Source organism: Trachemys scripta, chromosome 11 (genome assembly GCF_013100865.1).
Source record: "Trachemys scripta elegans isolate TJP31775 chromosome 11, CAS_Tse_1.0, whole genome shotgun sequence".
Lineage (NCBI taxonomy): Eukaryota > Metazoa > Chordata > Testudines > Emydidae > Trachemys > Trachemys scripta.
Window position 1 is genome coordinate 4,396,895 of NC_048308.1, and position 19,061 is coordinate 4,415,955.

The 19,061-nt window shown below is 45.8% G+C and overlaps 1 protein-coding gene across 1 annotated transcript in view; it reads right to left on the reverse strand.

The window, feature by feature from the left end:
- Nucleotides 1-2,046: 2,046 nt before the first annotated feature.
- GYPC (glycophorin C (Gerbich blood group)) overlaps nt 2,047-19,061 on the reverse strand; it is a 40,628-nt gene continuing 23,613 nt past the window's right edge. The window contains exons 2-3 of the mRNA XM_034785578.1: nt 11,256-11,306; nt 2,047-6,549 (exon numbers count right to left, since the gene is read on the reverse strand). Coding sequence (XP_034641469.1) covers nt 6,353-6,549; nt 11,256-11,306 — 248 coding nt within the window. The 3' untranslated portion in view covers nt 2,047-6,352. The remainder of the gene's footprint in view (nt 6,550-11,255; nt 11,307-19,061) is intronic.

Genomic DNA, 19,061 nt, shown 5'->3' on the forward strand with positions numbered 1-19,061 from the left:
AGAGGAACTCCATTAAGTCAATGGAGACCCTGAAGTTAATGGAGTGCCAAGCTGTGTAAATCAGGAGTGAGTGAGAGCAAATGTGGCCAGATGTTTCTGTATGTTGCCATAAAAATACGCAGCCTAAGCGAGAGTGACAGGCTGCAGGGTTGGTCCCAGAGACGCTCGCAGATATACCATTAAAACAGAGCTCGATTGCACAGAAATCCAATTCAGGGTCTGTAATGAAAGATGAAAAGATCTAAGCAGCGGCAGGTTTTCGTTTTCTAATGTAAATGGCTGGGTGGTATTTAAGCTATGACTGATCTCCAGCTTTCGGCAAGCTTGCAGTTTTCACTCCACTATGATAAAAAATATAGCTAATAGGGTAAATGTGATTAAGTGACTCTGACAAGCAATTCACAGTTCTCTCACATGGAGACGCACAAGCAGCATCCAGTGAGCATTATTTCTGAATCTACAATACAAAGGCTTTCCAGCCTTGTTTATGCCACAGACCAAATTTTGCTCAGGTTACTCTGGTGTAATCCCAAGTAACTGTTGAAATTGGTAGAAAAATGGTGGATTTAAATTCATAGATTTTGAGGCCAGAAGGGACGGTTGGTATCAGCTAGTCTAACCTCCTGTATAACACAAGCCATAGAACTTCAAGACTACGTAAGAACCCAACAACTTCATCACCGAACCCATAACACTACACACTAAGCCCACCTGGAACATAGGAATTGCCCTACTGTCTGTGAACTGTCTGGTCCAGTGTCCTGTACCCGGTTTGGCTAGCACCACAGATCAGTCTGGCCCTAAGTATAATTTGCCACGTTTATTTGAAACTAGATAAAGGAATGAAGAAAATGGCCGAAAGGTGGCCCAATGACCCAATGGTGCCCTTCTAGACTGGAGGCTGGTGACACTGGAGATTGGGTAGGGATAAATAGACACAACACTGCCATTCACACTCACTTTACAGCAGTGGATGATACATGAGTCAAAACAGGGTAGAGATGAAATTCTTCCTTTGTCTGTCCTGAGGCAGCTCCGCTGGCATTTAGTACTGCAGCTATTAACACCTGGATTCTGGAACCTTTTGTGAGTCTTCCGGCTCCCAGGTACTGGACAGGAAAATGTCACAGGCTTTGTCCCTGGCTGGAGACAGTCTGCTTTGCATTCTCCTCCTAATGATTTTGCCTCAGACGGCATCTCTGGGCTTGTGTGTCTATTTGGCCAGATTGACAATACTGCCCCTGAAGTCAATAGAATTGCATGGGGCTGGAGATGTGGCAGAAATTGACCAACTGCCTAGAAAGAGAATGGGATGCATTCATCTCGGTGGTTACTCCCTCACGTTCACTGATGAAAGTGGGCCAAGGTGCTGGGAACATTAACTATGTAATGAAAGGGTAGGGCACAGCTTCAGTGACAAAATGCTGGCAGATTGTCCCACATTGGCACTGATAGTGGTTGGCTTCTGGAAATGCTTAGGTAAGCATTCCCATCAGCAGGGGAAGGCAGGGCCGCTAGTTGGACTGAATGCTTATATGCAAAATTCTGTTCTCAGTAGCACCGGTGTAATGCCACTGCTGGTAATGGGGTTACACCATTGTAGCTAAGCACCTGTAATGTTTGCACAGCCCTAGACTAAACACTAGTACAGGGGCCAGCAACCTTTCAGAAGTGGTGTGCCGAGTCTTCATTTATTCACTCTAATTTAAGGTTTCGCGTGCCAGTAAGACATTTTAACGTTTGTAGAAGGTCTCTTTCTATAAGTCTATGATATAGAACTAAACTATCGTTGTATGTAAAGTAAATAAGGTTTATAAAATGTTTAAGAAGCTTCATTTAAAATTAAATTAAAATGCAGAGCCCCCCAGACCGGTGGCCAGGACCCGGGCAGTGTGAGTGCCATTGAAAATCAGCTTGCGTGCTGCCTTCGGCATGCGTGCCAGAGGTTGCCTACCCCTGCCCTAGTATAAGATCAGGTGTTGGTGCCATGTAAATCCAGTAGAGCAACAGATGTCCACGTAACTCACTTTAATCTAGACAAGAGGATGGATTTTGAAAATAGCTTTATTTTTCTTCACAAACAACACAGTGTTTCAGTGAGACCTGTTTAAATCTCCAGGGCCCAATCTAAAGCCCACTGACATCAACAGGAATCTTTCCAGACAAGTTTTTCTAATTAAGTTATGAGCCTCATTTCTTAACACTAGCTATTATCTTATTTTTAAAAAAGCCTTAATGCGTCCACAACAGCATCAGTTTGAAAATTAGCAAATAGTTGAGAATTCGATGCAAAGTTTCAAAGGCACTGAAAATGCATTTTGAAGACAGACTGGTGCTTCCAAACAGAGGCGTTATGTACAAAGTGGTTCCTGCGGGACCAATGATTGTCAGTTATTATAGAGCACTACACCAGGAGTATCTGTACCAAACTAGAGCTGGGCGTGAAATGGTTTTCCTATCCTGTGGAAATTTTTGAGATTTCTAAAAATTTCCCATTTTGCACTGGGATGAAACCAAGACTGTTCTGATTTTTTTGGGGGGTGGGGGGAAACCCAGAAGAAAGCAAACTAGATTCCCCTGCCCCAGAATAGCCTGGTGGTTTAGTCACAGCTCAGGTGTGTGAGACTCAGGTTCAGAAGGACTGTGCTCTGACTGATTTGGAGTAAGGACTTGAACCCAGGTGAATTCAAGCAGTAGAGTATTCTGGAGTGTCTCTGGTTTGGACCAGAAATTCCATCCTGGACCCGACAAAACTTCCTAACAAAAGTTTTTTGTTAAAACCAACCCTTTCCCACAAAAAGTTTTGTTTTGACAAAATGGCATTTTATGACAGAAAACCATTTTGTCAAAAAAATTCCCACCCAGCTCTATACCAAATGTATAGTTGGCATTTGCTCATACAAAATGTGTCCTATTTCCTGAGTTGGTGACTACATAATAATGGGAGTAAGTAACTCACTGAAAACTTTTAGTGCTATTTTAAAAAATCTATCAGCTCTTTTTGATCCAAAGTTACAGCCACCTGCCGAGGCACCTCTGTATTGCAAACTGTGTTCTGTTTAGCACAGCATGTGGCTTACAGAGAGGGAAGTTTTGCAAATTAGCCCTAAAAGTTATGAGAATTTTGTAATGCACTGATTTAAGGCCAAACCGATTGAAGACAGTGGGGCTATTGTGTGGGTAGAGGATGAGCGATTGGGCCCTTAGAGCTCTGCCAGTCTCATGATACTGTTAAATGTTGCTCTTTCTTTACAAAGCAACCTTTGATTCCTAAAAAGTCAAACAAAAAAACCCCTCACATCCCTGCTCTGCTCTCTGTTCTGGGTGCGCGAGTCAAAATCACTGAACTTGAAAGAACACTGAGAAAACAACTGAAAACATGACTAGCGCCCAAGTTACTGTTCTAAAATATTCTAAAAGGCTCATTGGTGATGGGTCGACGATGTAGTTTTGTATACTTGGATTGTTCAGCTGGCTGCGTGAATGTGGGGAAAATGGCATACAGAAATGAAGTAACCTACTAAGGAGGCCATAGCCAAAGATTTGGGGCCTAAATAGTCACATACTGGGCCAGATTTTCAATTGATGTAAATCAGCATAACTCCATTGAAGCCAATTTACCCCACTCCTTTAGGACTAACAGCTACCTGATGGCCATCAGTCCCACAACTCGAGATGACTCTCAGACTTGGTTGGCTTGGTCCGTCCACCCCATTAATAAATAAAAACACACTCTGGTGTACCTTGCGCAGCTGTTCAGGTATCCCATGGTTCCTTAGTAGCTTAGTAACAATCCCTAGCCTTGAAAAACGATTTGTTCCTTGCAACCTCAGTGGATCTCCCACCACCTCCTCATTTCTGCTGTGCGTCCGTCCAGAAGATGGCTGCTCAGATGAGAATTTACTACCGTTCCAGTCAGCCACTAGAAAGGCTTCAAACAAACCTTTATTGAGTAAGTTCTTCTTAGCAGCCATAGCTGGCTGGTGTGGGGCTGGATAGATGCAAGGTAGAAATAAGGGCATATAAGGTTTAGGAAGTTTGCTTTAAGGAAAAAGCTTAATAGGGCCTGGCCCACTAGGCCGCCTGAAAGGTTGTTTTTTTTGCGGGGGGGAGGGGGTTCCCTGGTCTCATGTATGACATGGGGTGTATGTTCCACCCACCCTCATATCCATAGGGAATGTATACATTGTTTCCAGACTGGGTTCCTGAGCCTATCCAGGGCGTAAGCTTATGTATTTTTTTAGGTTGATGAAGAATTTAACTTCATAGTAGATATGTGAATTCTGCACCTTCAAGAAGAGGATGTCTTGATGTCTTTCCTTCTCCTCCCCACGCTCCTTTTCTGGGGATCCAGGCACAGAAATGTACTCCCGCTGCTAAGATTAATCAATTTCCTCCACCCAAAACAATCACACACGTTTATTCCTATTTCACAAGCAGTGGTGAAAGGATTCAAATGGTAACACGAATAAAAAAATCAAGTACATAACACCCCCATAACATTTGAATTGTGTTAGTGCTGGACTATTGGATTTTAGTATCATGTGGGCTGATGTATATGATATGGCTGTACAATGGTCTGTGGAATTTGGTCCCAAGCTTTTAGTAAGTTGGCATGGTTTGGATTTTCTTTGGTTAAAAGCATACAGCGCAAAGATTCAACATTAGCCAACATTCAATCTTTAGGACTCTCCTACTGCAAAGTCCTGCTCTGGTAGGTACTGAGCGGCCTTGAGGACTTAATTAAAGAGACAAAACTGTCCCCTTCCTTCACCAAATCTACTTGATTCCTCAAATATTTTCTCCTGGAGATCTAGTCTCCTCTAGTAGTTGTATGGCCAACATTGGTGAATTAAGCTGGTCTCTAGGAGCCAGTCTGGCTTCCAGTGTCATAAAATGAAGATCTTTGGAGAACATGAAGCCACCAAGTTGTGAAAGCACAATTATAGATGTCTCTCTATAAACAGGAAAACATAGAAAACTATTGATTTAAAACAGGGTAGTTGATCGAAGGCACATTTATTATTAATTGTTCCCTCCGCCCCCCCCACATACTCATTTGGGATAATTAAGGGCATAAACCTAGCTGGTGATAAACAGGTGCAGAGGACAATTAATCCTATTTCCAGGACGACCTGTTGGTTTCCGGGAGACAGAGAGCTTGCTGTAGTGAAGAAATTCATCACAGTGAATTCTTATGTGATGAACAGGATCTTTCATTTTACAGATCACGTCCATTTTATTTTTTTAAAGAGGTGATGCTCAATGGAATTTTTTGTATCTGAGGCTGCATGAAAAGCGAGATATATTTAAAAGCTGGGAGGGGCACAAAAGAGAGAAAGATCAATACCACAGAATGGGATTCAAATGGACAAACTGCTCCAGGGTAGCATTACAGTTACATTTCTAACTGTTATTTATGTCTGCGTTCTGACTCAATTCCCCCAAATGTCAGCAGGTTTTTGAAAGAATTCGCCAATGTGAAATAAATAAATAAACACCAGGGCCAGAGTTCTCATTCCAAATCTAGGGGAGAGCATTTGTTTCAGAAGGCCTGCACTAGCCAATAACTATTGACTTACGTATGCATGAGAGGAGCCAAATAGCTATTTGGGATCATTGTCTTAAGTCTAGTGGTTATTACCTACTATATACTGTAAATTCTAACACTTTGCATTCCTCAAGTCACCATGAAGAGCTAGCTAAAAATCCTTCACTCTTAAGTGTTCCATATTTTTCCTATAGGGTTTGTGTGTGTTGTGTCCTTGACTTAAAAACAAAGTGGGGGGGGGGGGGGGGGGGGAAGAGGGCTGGGAAGGAAAAAAAATCACACCTGGCAAAGTGCACATTTAAAGGGGGGGGGGAGATTCTGGACTATAGACCAATTTTTGTTCCACTAACCTCAGCTTTTATCTGGTTTAACTCTTGTTCTATTACCACTGAAAATGCATTTTCAGGTAGTTCTGTATAATATCGATGTAGGGGGCATCGTTAACGCTAAGAGGATGTTTTCCATTGGCATCTGCTATTTTGACCAAATGTCAAGGTTTGACATTTGATATCATTAGCTGGTATCGGTTTATCGTTCAGACTGAGATTTTATTTCTTTTGATCGGATACTGAATTCAACTGTGACCAGCTGTGTGGCTAATAAAATCAACAGCCAGGTATCTGGTGTTCCGTTCTTCATGGGAAGTGGGGGGGTGGGGGGAGAGTAGCAGTTCAGTTAGGATGCTTGCTTCTATCCTTGCCATATCCATATCTTAGTGCTTTCGTTGATGTAGCATTTCTGACCGATTCCCTTGGGGGGAAAGAACGACTAAGGCAGTCTCAGCGTGGCTTCCTTTTGCTCTCAGATGAAATACTCCTTTTTGCTCTCATCCACAGCCTCCTGGAGAGCCGGGTCATTTTTCAGCGCAGCGTCTGCACTTTCGGCAAATTCAGTTCCCTTTGCCTCATTCGTGTGGTAGGTGCCCTTGTGCCTGTACATGTATCGGAGCATCACGATCAACAGGCAGATTAGGACAATCGCCACCGCTGCAATGACACCTAGGAGGGAAGAACCATTTGAATTGCTTAGTGAGCAATTGTATACAGCCTACATTTTACACTGGGACATAATGTAACCGGGGGTGTTCAGTACGGGGGAATATGCTAAATATTACAGAAGTCCATAACAAAACCATGAGGGTTGGCAATACTAAGGCATAAGCACCTTAGCGGGTCTATGAAGGATGCAGACCCCCGGGGCAATTCCCAAGCAGAGAGCGTGCAGCCCATGTGGCTCTGTGTCTGTCCCACGTTCCAGATCCAAGGCCAGGGGCAGGACTTCTGTGCTCATCGCCCCATGCAAAGCCCATGTTTAACCATATTTAGACTGTGTACGCAATGAATGAGCTGTATGAAATCTGTACAACAAACACGAGAAAAGCCTGTCCTGCTAGACCACTGGTCTCCAAACTTTTTTGATCGCGCACCCCTATCAGTAAAATTTTTTTGAGTAGACACCCTCACTATATGTATATTTATGTATAAATTATATACATGTACTACTATACTAATATATTATGTACAATATAAAACATACAAAAAATAGAAATTAAAAACGGATGAGATAAAGAGGAACAATATTTTTTAAAATATTTTTTATTGTATTTTATTTATTAACGGTACAAAAAACCTTTTTGCTCTCACTAAAAAACATTATTAATAATTTTTTTTTGTGAGAGCAATGTGATTGAATATGCTTCATTATTTCTGAAAATCTTGGTTTAACACTTTGTGATACAGCGATTGGAAGGTCTGGATTAGGGTTAGGGTGTAGGAGGGCGCTGGGTGTGCAGGGTCTGGGAGGGAGTTAGGGTGCGGGAGGGCGCTCAGGGTGGGGTGTGGGGTCTGGGAGGGGGGTTGGGTGCGGGAGGGCGCGCAGGGCACTTACCTGGGGCAGCTCCTGTTTGGTGCAAGGGGTGTGCAGGTGGCTCCGCACAGCGCGGCACCGCCCCCATGACCATGATTCTGGGAGCTGCACCCTCCGGGCAGGCAGGGCCACCCAGAATGCAGGGGCTTTAGGGGCTGCAGGGCCCTGGGCTAAGGGGGCTCTGGGGCCCTGGCCTGCAGCTCTAAAGCCCCTTTCGGAATGTGGCCCTGCGAGCACGAGCCGGAGGACTCAGGAGGAGCGGGGCTTTGAAGGGGAAAGCGCCTCTTCTTTCCGGCCGCTGGACTCAGGGCTTTCCCGCTCGTTCATTCCCTCCCTCCTCCAGCCGCCCTTTTTTCCCCCCCCTCCGGCAGCGCTCCTCCTGCCGCGCCCCACAATGGATCGTCTTGCGCACCCCCCACTTTGGAGACCACTGTGCTAGACAAGCAATCAGGTCATGTCTACACAGAGACTTAATATGTGGCAAGCCAGGGAGGAAATCTGCCACACGCTAAGTGCCTGTCTGGGCCCTGCTACCGTGGAGTAAAAGTTTCATAGTGCTCTGTGATATACTGCAGCAGTATGTCAAACAGCAATATGTCAAACGCACTATGGGATTTTTAGTGTGTGGCCACTTAGGACATGGCAAGCAAGTCTGCTGTAGATTTACATGCTGACTTGCCACACATTGAGTCTCCAAGTAGCTCTAAGATAAGGATATAAGCATCATAGATTGTCTTAATTCAGGGTGGGTGGGGAGGGAGACCCTGTCATACTTACAAATTTTATTTAAGCGAATGTTAAAATATTTTATAATATATAGGTTGAGAAAAGTGTCTGTACATCTGGGTATAGTGCTTAGATCAGGGGTCGGCAACCTTTCAGAAGTGGTGTGCCGAGTCTTCCTTTATTCACTCTAATTTAAGGTTTCGCGTGCCAGTCACACATTTTAACGTTTTTAGAAGGTCTCTTTCTATAAGTCTAGAATATAGAACTAAACTATTGTTATATGTAAAGTAAATAAGGTTTTTAAAATGTTTAAGAAGCTTCATTTAAAATTAAATTAAAATGCAGAGCCCGCCCCTCCCCGGACCGGTGACAAGGACCCGGGCAGTGAGATCCACTGAAAATCAGCTCGTGTGCCACCTTCGGCACGTGTGCCATAGGTTGCCTACCCCTGGCTTAGATTATCCATTCATACAAAGTTTGTTTTAAAAAAGTCATAGGATACATATAGTGCATAATGCCAAAGTAGCAAAAGGATGGATGGACTTTACAAGGGTATCTCATCATTGCAGAGTGAGTCTGAGCTCACCTGTAGGGACATGAGAATGGGGGTGAGTAATACGAGACTATTGGCATGAAAACAATGGCGAGAGGAGAATTTTGGCAACACTTCCAGGATTAAGGCAGGAGACCATTTTAGTTGTACCTAATTATGTTAACTAGCTCTTCCAGCTTTTATGGTGACTGAAGTACTGCTCTCAGAAAGAGAATTGCTCATGTAAAGAAGTTGAGGTTACAATAATAATTTGATTCCACCAGAGGCTCTCTCAATTTTTTTAGGACTACATTGGTATCCCTTGACACAATGGGCTTTAATAGGCTTTAGATCTGGCACAGTATTAATAACCCTAAGAGACGAAGCACAATTCAATTTACCTTCCACTCATTCGCAGGAAACTGAAATTAAAGTTACAGGAGCTAGAACCTGAGGGAAATCCAACAGAACCTCACTAATTTGCACTAATGATTGGGATACCCCTGGTGAATTACTGAAATGAGAGAGTGAGCAGGGAAGTGAACAAACACAATGAAAATCAAAAGGCCGGGATAATGCATTTCTCTAGGTACAGTGCTTTGCTCATTTAGCTTGACAACTGTAGTTAATTTAAATGTATGTGAGCGCTTGAATAGAACTCTAGGAAATGTGTTGTCGTATATTTTGTAAAAACAATGGGCCACATCACCGGCTGGTATAAATGGGCGTAGCTCTAATCAATGAAGCTACCTTGATTTACACCAGCTGATGAGCTGGTTCAATGAGGTAAGAGTTCACTAGAGTGCCCGACTATTGGTTCTTTGTTGAGCTGTGGGGCGAGCGGCATCATTTGTGGGACTATAACGTGTGTAACTCAGCAAAGAGCCGACTACTGAGGTTCTGACATGATCTGGAATCTAGACACAGATGGATGTGGAAGGTAATAGAGCAGTTCCTTTTGGAGACAAGAGAGGGAAATGGTTGCCTCATGGCCATACATATCCCTTCCAGATGCACAGGGCTGGTGAAAGACATATAGATACCGGTCGGGGGAAGGCTAAACATCACCGTTTCCACCTCCTCCTCTGCTTCCCAGGGATGGATTTGGGGGTACAGGTGAGGTTGTGCTGGAGCACAAGCAGGGAATTGCCAGCTCAGTGGTATCATCCTGCTTCAAGACTGCGGAAATTCTGCCCACCTATTGGGCCGAAGCAAATACAAGGCCAGAAGGGACCTTTGCGATCATCTAGTCTGATCTGTATAACAAAGGCCAGAGAACTGCCCCAACATAATCCCTAGAGCAGATCTTTTAGAAAAACATCTCGATTTAAAAATTGTCAGCGATGGAGAATCCACCACGACCCTTGATAAATTGTTCCAATGGTTAATTACTCTCACGGGTAAAAAATCTACACCTTATTGCCAGTCTGAGTTTGTCTAGCTATAGAAGAGCGGGGTGCTATCATTATCATTAACATATGGACCGCCCCTGTGCATCGAAACCCTAACATCCAGGCAGATCCTGGAATATTTGATTCCTTCCCAGGAAGCATGGCCATCTATTTAAAATTCCCCCTAATTCTGCACCTGAAACGTGACCTCTGTCATAAATTACGCACAGGCAATGGCAGGTGAAGTAATTGCCGGTGCAAATGTTGGATTTAAGTGTCCTAATTCTGTTCTCATGCCAGTCTCACACTGGTGTAACTCCATTCACCTCAATCGGGAGTCACTCCTGCTTCCCCCCGCATAAATGAGATCAGAATTAGGCCCCAGGCTGTTAGAATTTAGACATCTATCACTTTTCTCCTCAGTTGGCCACAGGTAAAAAATTAGAGGCTGGACTGAAGCTTCTTGGAAGATTTAACCCTTTAAGTCCTGCTGGGTGGAGAGTGACTCTGTAGAACATAGTAACACCCTGTGTCCTGAGAGAGAGAGAGAGCGAGCGCACACTCTGGGACCCTAATTCAGCCATGTATTTAAGCACATGTTTTACTTTACGCATGTGAATACTACAGAAGATTTAAAATTAAGCATTAAACATCCAAATTAAGCCTGTGCTTAAGGGTTTTGCTGGATTGGGACTTTTCTGATTTCATTTTTGAATACCGCATAGTATCTGGACAGCGATGTCTATAAAAGGCTGACCAAGCATGGGATTTTATAAGACGACAAGAGCCCTGTTTTCTTTCCTTCTAATGCAGAGGTTCTCAAACCTTAGCAACCCGAGGACACCCCATTTTGATTTACAAATTTTCACGGACCCCTAAACCCCCCATTCAGCCCCAGACTCCACCCATGCCGCATCTCTTCCCTGCCTCTCTGCCCCCTCCCCTGAGCGCGCCTCGTCCCCGCTTCTCCTGCTCCCTCCTAGCATCTCCCGCACACTGCTGAAAAGCTGTTCCTCGGCATGCAGGAGGCACTGGGAGGGAGGGGGAGGAATTAAGGGAGGGAAGAGGTGGAGTTGATCAGCGGGGCCGGTGGACCCCCGGAATACCCTCATGGACCCTCAGCGGTCCACGGACCCCAGTTTGAGAAACGCTGTTCTAATCAAACTTCCAAATACAGTCTAATACTTACCTCCAATGACTGCCACATCTACTGCTGCTGAAGAACCCCCGTGATCTCCAGCTACAAATGGAGAAAAATATAGAAAAGTTAAGAGATGAAATGGCTTGCATGATGTGTGACTGCAGCTCCCCTACTGAAGGGTGCGATAGTATTTTAACCTCTGTAACATGAAATGTAGAACTTAAATGAGATCTCTGATTTAGCATCCATAAAATATCTAATTAAAACTGGGTGCATGGTAGTGGTATTGTATCAATATAATGCTTGGGAAAGAAACAGCCAACACATAGTGCAAATTCTCTTTGCCATCAGGGAAACACACCTACTGTTTCTTATGATCACTTACCTGTAACATCCTGTGATGAATGATGAAATTAAGAGTATCTGGGCAGTGTGATTAGTCTTGGAAAGTCAGTATGGGGGACAAAAAAGTGGTGCCTATTTTGGACAGGATTCTCGTTTGGTATAAATTAGTTTAGTTCCATTGATTTTAATTACCATTATGTCTCAGCATCATCATTGTGTTTTATTTTTTAAATGTATATTTGGAGGAAAGCCAGACCTGGTGTGAATACGGTATAAGTTCAACACTTTCTTGCACCACATCTGAATGTGGCCCTTCGAAGCTAAATTATTTATAGCTTATAACTTCTAAGCAGATAATCTTAGAATTTAAAAGCATAAGAAGATGATGCCATGGCCTTTTCAGTATCTGAGATCAGGAATTTGGTTGAAAAAGTCATAAACTGCTGGGGAAAAAAATAGCATTTACTAAAAAATTGAAACCAACAAAAAAACGAAAAACAAACCAAAACACAAAACCACAGGGAGAAAAAAACAACTAATGAAAAGCTGTAGTGTTTGGAGAAAATACAAAACAAAACAATGAAGTTTTTCCCTCCTTATCATCTGATACAGGGGTGGGCAAACTTTTTGGCCCGAGGGCCACATTGGGGTTGCAAAACTGGATGGAGGGCCAGATAGGGAAGGCTGTGCCTCCCCAAACAGCCTGTCCCCCACCCCCTATCCATCCCCTCCACTTCCTGCCCCCTGACTGCCCCCCTCAAGACCCCCAACCCATCCAACCCCCCCCCCGCTCCTTGTCCCCTGACCACCCCCACCTCTAACCACCCCCTCCCGAGACCCCCCACCTCTAACCACCCCCCGAGACCCTACCACTTATCCAACCCCCCTGCTCCCAGTTCCCTGACTGCCCCAATCCCTATCCACACCCCCACTCCCTGACAGGCCACCCGGGACCGCACATCTATCCAACCCCCCCGTCCCCTGACCCCTATCCACACCCCCATCCCCTGAGACTCCCACACTTATCCAACCCCCCACCATATTCCCCATCCCCTGACTGCCCCCCAGAACCTCCACCCCATCCAAGCGCCCCCTGCTTCCTGTCCCCTGACTGTCCCCCTGGAACCCCCCGCCCCTTATCCAACCCCCTGGCCCCCTTACCATGCCGCTCACAGCAGCATGTTTGGCAGCCGGGCTGCCTGGCTGGAGCCAGACACGCTGCCACGCTGCTCGGCAGGAGCGTGCAACCCCGCCGTCCAGAGCGCTGCCTGTGCGGCGGCATGACTATGGGGGCGGGGGGGGCAGCGCGGGAGGGGCCGGGAGCTCAAGGGCAGGATGGTCCCACAGGCCGGATGTAGCCCACGGACCGTAGTTTGCCCACCTCTGATCTAATATGATACTTAATTCAACAGTAAAGTGAGATAAACTGATATTTCCCTATTGGGTTCCCTGGTTGGCCCTAAGCCAACGTTACCAGGTATGATTCTGTGCTCCCTTCTACTGTTTTTTACTCTGGTGTATCCCCACTGACTTCAACTGAATTATTCCTGATATTTAACTCGGCTCAACCTGTGTTTATTCTCAGAAGAAAATTACCACCGTGCAGGCCTAACAATTAATTTTGGAGGTAAATTTGTAGCAAGCATTGACTGGCAGCTTCTACAGTCAAGAAAGATAAGGCAGATGGTAGTAGGTTTTAAGGCCAGCAGGGAGCACTGTGATCATAGAATATCAGGGTTGGAAGGGACTTCAGGAGGTCATCTAGTCCAACCCCGTGCTCAAAGCAGGACCAATCCTAACTAAATCATCCCAGTCAGGGCTTTGTCAAGCCTGACCTTAAAAACTTCTAAGGATGCAGATTCCAACACCTCCCTAGGTAACCCATTCCAGTGCTTCACCACCCTCCTAGTGAAAAAGTTTTTCCTAATATCCAACCTAGATCTCCCCCACTGCAACTTGAGACCATTACTCCTTGTTCTGTCATCTGGTACCACTGAGAACAGTCTAAATCCATCCTCTTTCGAACCCCTTTCAGGTAGTTGAAAGCAGCTATCAAATCCCCCCTCATTCTTCTCTTCTGTAGACTAAACAATCCCATAACTCATGTGCTCCAGCCCCCTAATCATTTTTGTTGCCCTCTGCTGGACTCTTTCCAATTTTTCCACATCCTTCTTGTAGTGTGGGGCCCAAAACTGGACACAGTACTCCAGGTGAGGCCTCACCAAAATCGAATAGAGAGGAACGATCTTATCCCTCGATCTGCTGGCAATGTCCCTATTATACAGCCCAAAATGCCGTTAGCCTTCTTGGAAACAAGGGCACATTGTTGACTCATATCCAGCTTCTTGTCCACTGTAACCCTTAGGTCCTTTTCTGCAGAACTGCTGCCTAGACACTCGGTTCCTAGTCTGTAACAGTGAATGGGATTCTTCCATCCTAAGTGCAGGATTCTGCACTTGTCCTTATTGAACCTCATCAGGTTTCTTTTGTCCCAATCCTCTACTTTGTCTACGTCCCTCTGTATCCTATCCCTACCCTCCAGCGTATCTACCACTCCTCCCAGTTTAGTGTCATCTGCAAACTTGCTGAGAGTGCAGTCCACGCCATCCTCCAGATCATTAATGAAGATATTAAACAAAACCAGCCCCAGGACCGACCCTTGGGGCACTCCGCTTGAAACCGGCTGCCAACTAGACATGGAGCCGTTGACCACTATCTGTTGAGCCTGACAATCTAGCCAGCTTTCTATCCACCTTATAGTCCATTCATCCAGCCCATACTTCTTTAACTTGCCAGCAAGAATACTGTGGGAGACCATATCAAAAGCTCTGCTAAAGTCAAGGAATAACACATCCACTGCTTTCCCCTCATCCACAGACCCAGTTATCTCCTCATAGAAGGCAATTAGCTTAGTCAGGCATGACTTCCCCTTGGTGAATCCATGCTGACTGTTCCTGATCACTTTCCTCTACTCTAAGTGCTTCAGAATTGATTCCTTGAGGACCTGCTCCATGATTTTTCCAGGGACTGAGGTGAGGCTGACTGGCCTGTAGTTCCCCGGATCCTCCTCCTTCTCTTTTTTAAAGATGGGCACTACATTAGCCTTTTTTCAGTCATCCGGGACCTCCCCCGATCTCCATGAGTTTTCAAAGATAATGGCCAATGGCTCTGCAATCACATCCGCCAACTCCTTTAGCACCCTCGGATGCAGCGCATCCGGCCCCATGGACTTGTGCTCGTCCAGTTTTTCTAAGTCAGTTAGGGCTTGTCTACATTACCTGCTGGATTGACAGGAAGCGATCGATCCAGCGGGGGTCTATTTATCACGTCTAGTCTAGATGCGATAAATCGACCGCCGAGCGCTTTCCCTTCAACTCTGGTACTCCACCACGGCAAGAGGCGGAGGCAGAGTTGACGGGGGGTGGGGGGGTGGTTATCCCCCCCTTGCGTAGACCAGGCCTCCTGCATACCACAGGCCATAGAACTTCCCTGAAAGAATTCTTGTTTTGAACTATAGCAGATCTTTTAGAGCAACGAACAAGGTGATTGACTTTTGGAGGTTTCCCAGGCTTTGTATAGTACAGAGGCTCCCTTCACCTGGAGTGTTGTTGTATTGTTTATATAATTACAAATTCTGTTGGTTGACTAATAAGACAAATTGTATAGGATGGGGGATATCAGTCCATCAGGGTACAACCTGAGTAGCTGGGAAGAGTCTGTTTATGTGGAGAAGGAAGACACCCAAAGCCCAGGTCCTCCTACAGAAGCACCAAGACTATGATAGTTCCCAGAACATCCCAGACCTGTGAAAGGAATGGTAACACATTGGCAGGCCCACTGCTTCCAGCCCCTCTTGTAGCCCACACCTGGCCCCTCTATATCAGAGCACAGTAACCTCACTGGAGCTGAGGCACATACCCCCACAGCCTCCGATCCTGCCCTCCCATGGAGTTGCACCATTGGGGGGGCGGTTTCCAAAGTATCTGCAGGAAGGTCTAGGAATAGGATTCTTCTGAACACACCCTTCCCCGATCCCGTTCACGCTGTGCGTCGATGAAGGGTTTACCCCATTCCATGCAATCTGCACACTTTTATTACAACCAGGTCCACTCCAAATCCTCATGGCTCAGAACAGATCAATTCCCTGTAGTAGCCTAGCAGTGGGGTTCCTCTCCGTCTGGGTCTGTGGGAGGCCACACCACCTCACTACACACCAGTCCATCACCCACCATGGGGAATTTGCGGGGCGACAAGTGTCTCTAGCTCAGGCCTGTTTTCAGGGGGCGAACAACAAACACAGTTAAATATCCCGGGCCCTCAATCAGGGCAATAGAAGTCTAGGGTTTGGGCCTGTGGTCAGGCCCCAGGAGCACACACAGTTAGATGGCCCAGACCCTGAGTCAGGGCAGGGCAATAGAGGTCTATGGCTCGGACCTATGGTCAGGGCTGAGCCGCAAACCCAATCAGGGAGCCCGGATCCTTAGTCAGGGTGGGGCACTAAGAATCAATATCTCGGGCCTGTAGTCAGGGCCGAGCAGCAAAGGGTTCGAGCATCCTATCTCCTGCAGATGGCCGACAAACCCTGGCTTCGTGGCCTGGAGAGGGGGAGACTGGCACCCCAGGATTGGGATGGCAGGGGGGACACAGGCCCACCCGCTCCGCTGCATCCCAGCCCAGGGCCCTACCAGTGGCAGATCGCTCTGCCACTGGGTCAGCGGGGATCCTGACCACAACACGCTGACCTACTCTCTGGCAGCACTGCAGCGAGACTAGGGTCGGCTGTCCCTGGGCCATTTCCTAACTCCCCCTCGGGGTGCACCTAGATCAGTAGGGGGTCCTCCAAATTGTCCAGGTAGAAGGCCTGTAATAGTGCTGGCCACTCCTCCACGGTCGGATCAGCAGGCGGCTCTGGCCAGTACTCGGTTCCACAGGGGCCTGCGGCAGTCTCCCAGCTCAGGAGCAAGCAGGAGGCGTCTGACTCCTCCAGTGGCTGCTACCCAACTGAGCTCCCAGGCCCATCTTTTATACTTCCTGTCCTGCCCACTGACTTCTGGTGGGAGGGGTGAGCATGACCTGGCTCCACCCACCAGGGCTCAGTGAGGGGTTGCTCTCCCTTTGTGTCCATGAGAGGCCACACCACCTCACTACATTCCCCCCAAGCTCAAACTGTATTGGCCTTCTTTATGCCTGATGCACACTGACAAAGAAAACTCTTCCGTTATATAGCAGGCACCTAAATGTGTGAATCCTGAAACGTTTCCCTAGGTTATTGCAATATCAAGCTACAAAGGGATGCTTCCAAATATTAATTCCAAATCAAATCCTCCTCGCTTTAATTATAAAAGTATATGAGTAGCTCTCCATCATTCCTGGCATTCCCAAGGGCCCTTCTGATTCAGATAACAAGCAAATGCCTTATCTCCAGCCCTTGACACAGAAGTGCTTTTTGATAAAGTATCTCCGCGTTAAGATTTAATTTTGACACTGGACTTTTTAAGCTTTTGGAAGAATGTGGGCCAGATCCTCCACTGGTGGAAATCGGCGTTGCTCTGCTGAAGTCAGTGGAACTATGCCAGTGAACATGGTTATGTGTCTATAATCACCACAGCTCTCAATGATTGCCAACAGGAAAGTCTCCACTTTTGCATTAACATGTCCTCCTCCCACAGGGAGATGGAGTTGTGGGAGGGATAGTTCAGTTGGTTTGAGCATTGATCTGCTAAACCCAAGGTTGTAAGTTCAGTCCTTGAGGGAACCACTTAGGGATCTGGAGCAAAATCAGTATTGGTCCTGCTAGTGAACACAGGGGGCTGGACTTGATGACCTTTCAGGGTCCCTTCCAGCTCTATGAGATAGGTATATCTCCATATTATCCTTTCATTGGGTAAACTGGAGGTGTGCCAATTTATACAGCAGTAGAGAATTTAGATCAAAAATTTGGCCCACTTCCCTCCTCACTTTCACTGATGTAAATCAAAAGTAACTTAATTGTGAGGCCACTTCTTCAGCTGAGGTTCTCAGCTGGCAGCTCAGCGAATAAGCTTGTGAGGGAACTACCAGACTTGCTATATTAATAGGACTGTGGGCATTATACAAAGTTACCATGACTGGTCAAAGTGTTGGGGCTGGTGAGTTTGCACTTATGAAATGAGATGACCTGCTCTGAGTCTGAAAGAGAGGTGATGGCCATCATATGGAGCAGATGTAGAATTCTAAACCTCCAGAAGTATAATCTGTTAGTTTTGGGCTGAATTCCCTACAGTGGCAAATTTCAGAGTAGCAGCCGTGTTAGTCTGTATCCACAAAAAGAACAGGAGACAACCCCCCAACCTAAAGCAAATACTCACCAGCAACCACACATCACTAAACAAAAACACTGACCCAGGAACCTATCCTTGTAACAAAGCCCGATGCCAACTCTGTCCACATATTATTCAAGTGACAGCATCATAGGGCCTAATCACATCAGCCATACCATCAGGGGCTCGTTCACCTGCACATCTACCAATGTGATATATGCCATCATGTGCCAGCAATGCCCCTCTGCCATGTACATTGGCCAGACCGGACAGTCACTATGCAAAAGAATTAATGGACACAAATCTGACATCAGGAATCATAATACTCAAAAACCAGTGGGAGAACACTTTAACCTGTCTGGCCATTCAATGACAGACCTGCGGGTGGCTATATTACAACAGAAAAACTTCAAAAACAGACTCCAAAGAGAGACTGCTGAGCTGGAATTGATATGCAAACTAGATACAATCAATTCAGGATTGAATAAGGACTGGGAATGACTGAGCCATTACAAACATTGAATCTATCTCCCCTTGTAAGTATTCTCATACTTCTTATCAAACTGTCTGTACTGGGCTATCTTGATTATCACTTCAAAAGTTTTTTTCTCTTACTTAATTGGCCTCTCAGAGTTGGTAAGACAACTCCCACCTGTTCATGCTCTCTGTATGTGTGTATATATATCTCCTCAATATATGTTTCACTCTATATGCATCCGAAGAAGTGGGCTGTAGCCCACGAAAGCTTATGCTCTAATAAATTTGTTAGTCTCTAAGGTGCCACAAGTACTCCTGTTCTTTCTACAGTGGCAAAGACTCCCATGCTCTTCCAGGAGGAGGGTAAGGACTACAAGGTGTGACACTCTATGAATTCTTTAGTCCATTCATCTGCAGAGGACTCAAATGCCTGTGTTTCGTGAGTCTTTTTGTCGTGTCCATTTGGTTATTTTCCTGTGTTTCACAGGGGAGACATTTTCAGGTATTGCCTATTAAATTGCCCCTGCAAAAATGCCTCCCACGGTTACGCTGGCTTGCCTGTCTGTTAGGCGCAATCTGGCCCGTTATGGGTTATATAGCGCGGTAACTCAAAGACTGCATCTGGGCACTGTACAGCAGCGTTGGTTATTAAAACATGCAGAAATGAAGAGAGTGGAAGAGCTCCTGTTCTTCATAAAATTCCTACCCACATCAATGTATTAAATCAAGACAA